The sequence below is a fragment of the Oxyura jamaicensis genome, unplaced genomic scaffold (assembly GCF_011077185.1).
Source record: "Oxyura jamaicensis isolate SHBP4307 breed ruddy duck unplaced genomic scaffold, BPBGC_Ojam_1.0 oxyUn_random_OJ64887, whole genome shotgun sequence".
In the NCBI taxonomy this organism is placed as follows: domain Eukaryota; kingdom Metazoa; phylum Chordata; class Aves; order Anseriformes; family Anatidae; genus Oxyura; species Oxyura jamaicensis.
The window spans coordinates 1-2,292 of record NW_023307720.1 but is presented as its reverse complement, the minus strand read 5'-3'; the positions used below and the strand labels follow the sequence as shown (position 1 = coordinate 2,292).

At 67.5% G+C, this 2,292-nt stretch overlaps 1 protein-coding gene across 1 annotated transcript; it reads left to right on the top strand.

Annotated features, from left to right (window-relative positions):
• Positions 1-232: 232 nt before the first annotated feature.
• PLD3 (phospholipase D family member 3) lies at positions 233-2,285 on the top strand (the record flags this gene model as incomplete). Its single annotated transcript, XM_035313660.1, has 8 exons — positions 233-283; positions 384-523; positions 614-797; positions 1,017-1,137; positions 1,244-1,371; positions 1,555-1,755; positions 1,844-1,983; positions 2,075-2,285. Coding segments are annotated over 8 exons (1,176 nt in total), but the record flags the coding sequence as incomplete, so codon positions are not given.
• Positions 2,286-2,292: the final 7 nt, after the last annotated feature.

Sequence of the window (2,292 nt, the reverse complement as noted above, 5' to 3'; positions counted from 1 at the left end):
GGCGTCCCAAAGCTCCCAGCCCCCTCCTAGCACCCCAAAATCCCAAATTGGTGCATCCTGAAGGTCCCAGCCCCCTCCTAGCACCCCAAAATCCCAAACTGGGGCATCCCAAAGCCCCTTCCCCATGCCAGCACCCCAAAATCAGCCTCGTGGCCATTTTTTGGGGGGGGATTCACCCCAAACACCCCCTGCTTTCGGGTCCCCCCCCAATTTTCTCCATCCCCCCTCGCAGCTGGAGCCGCCCGAGGAGCCACTGGCGCCTCCCGGCCGATTGGCGCCCAAGGTAAATCCCCGCCGAAAAACGGGCTCAAAATCCCTTTTTTTGGGGGGGCGGGGGGGGGGCTCGTTTCCGCTTTGTGACCCCCCTCTCGTCCTCTCCGCAGCCCTCCCGCGGCGCCCTGCTGGCCGCCGTCCTCGTCACCCTTCTCTTCCTCTCCTTCATCCGCTTCTTCCACCTCTGGGCGAGCTCGGCGCTTCGGCGAGGCGGCGGCGCCGCCGACGGACCCTGCACCGACCCGTGCCGGTGCGTGCAGCGACCCCGAGCTTCCTTCAGCGTTTCTTTTTGTTTGTTTTTCCCCCAAACCTCCTTTTTTTTTTTCACCCGTTTTTTTAGGATCGTCCTGGTCGAGAGCATCCCGGAGGGAATGAGCTACGGCGGCGCCGGATCCCGCAACCCTTCCACGTTCGACGCGTGGCTCAACCTCGTCGGCGGCGCCCGCCGCAGCCTCGACATCGCCGCCTTCTACTGGACCATGACCAACGAGGACACGCAGACCCAGGAGCCTTCGGCCTCGCAGGTCCGGAGTCCTCCTCATCTGGATCCGACCCCCTCGGGGCGAGGATGAGGAGGCTGGAGGCTCGCCGGCGGGGCTGGATCCGTGATTTATCGCCGATCAACCCCCGAGCTGGCGCCCGTCGCGGCTCGCCGCGCGTCCGCTCGAGCGTTGGGTGTTTTTTTTGTGTGTTTTTCGGTGGTTTTTGACCACTTCTCCTTTTTCTCTCCTCTTTCCCACCAGGGCGAGCGGATCCTGGAGGAGCTCCTCGAGCTGCCGGCCCGCGGCGTCTCCGTCCGGGTGGCCGTCAACACCCCGTCCTCCAAGTTCCCCCTGAGCGACCTGCGGGCGCTCGAGCGCAGCGGTGAGCGCCCGGCGCCGACCCCCGAAACCGGGACGGCCTCGAGGGGGTGACCCTGAGGGACACCCCCCCCCCCGACACCCCTCCCCTCATCCTGTCCCCCCCCCAGGAGCCGCGGTGAGGACGGTCGACATGCCCCGGCTCACCCGCGGGGTGCTGCACACCAAGTTTTGGATCGTGGACGGCGCCCACCTCTACATCGGCAGCGCCAACATGGACTGGCGCTCCCTCACCCAGGTGAAGGCCAATTTCCACCTAAAAAAATTCGGTTTTCAAGCCGGAACGCGCCCAACCGCCCTCTTTCTCCCCCCAAAACAACAACCGGGCTTCGCCGTTCGGGGGGGGGGGGGACCCTCCGACCGTCGCCCGTCGCGTTTGGGGGCCGGGCCCGGTGGCTCGAACCCCGCGCCGTCGCCGCAGGTGAAGGAGCTGGGCGCCGCCGTCTACAACTGCAGCTGCTTGGCGCGGGACCTGGGCAAGGTCTTCGAAGCCTACTGGGTGCTGGGTGTGCCCAACGCCTCCATCCCCGCGCCGTGGCCGGCCGCGTTCTCCACCTCCTTCAACATGGAGACGCCGTTGGAGCTCAACCTCAACGACACGCCGGCCGCCGTCTACTTCTCGGTGCGATCCGGGGGGGGGTGGGTTTCAATTTGGGGAGGGGGTCTCGGCCGTGCCGCCGGCGCCTGAAAGCCTCCTCCTCGCTCCGCAGAGCGCCCCGCCGTCCCTCTGCGCCCCGGGCCGCACCGAGGACCTCCGCGCCCTGCTCAGCGTCATCGACGCCGCCGAGGACTTCGTGCACGTGGCGGTGATGAGCTACCTGCCCACCATGGAGTTCTCCTACCCCAAGAGGCGCGCCAAGCCCCGAAACGCCGCTCGCCGCGTCCCGGCGCGCCGCTGCGGCTCACAAACGGCCGTTTTTCCCCCCCCCCTCACCCCCCAGATTTTGGCCGGCCATCGATAACCGCCTCCGGAAGGCCGTCTTCGAACGCCGGGTGAAGGTTCGCCTCCTGGTGGGCTGCTGGCCGCACTCCAAGGCGGAGATGTTCCCCTTCCTCAAATCCCTGGCCGCCGTCGGCGACAACCGCACGCGCTACAGCGTGGAGGTGGTGGGTACCGCGCGCCGCCGCCGACCGCGTGTCCCCCGCCCCCCGGTGACCG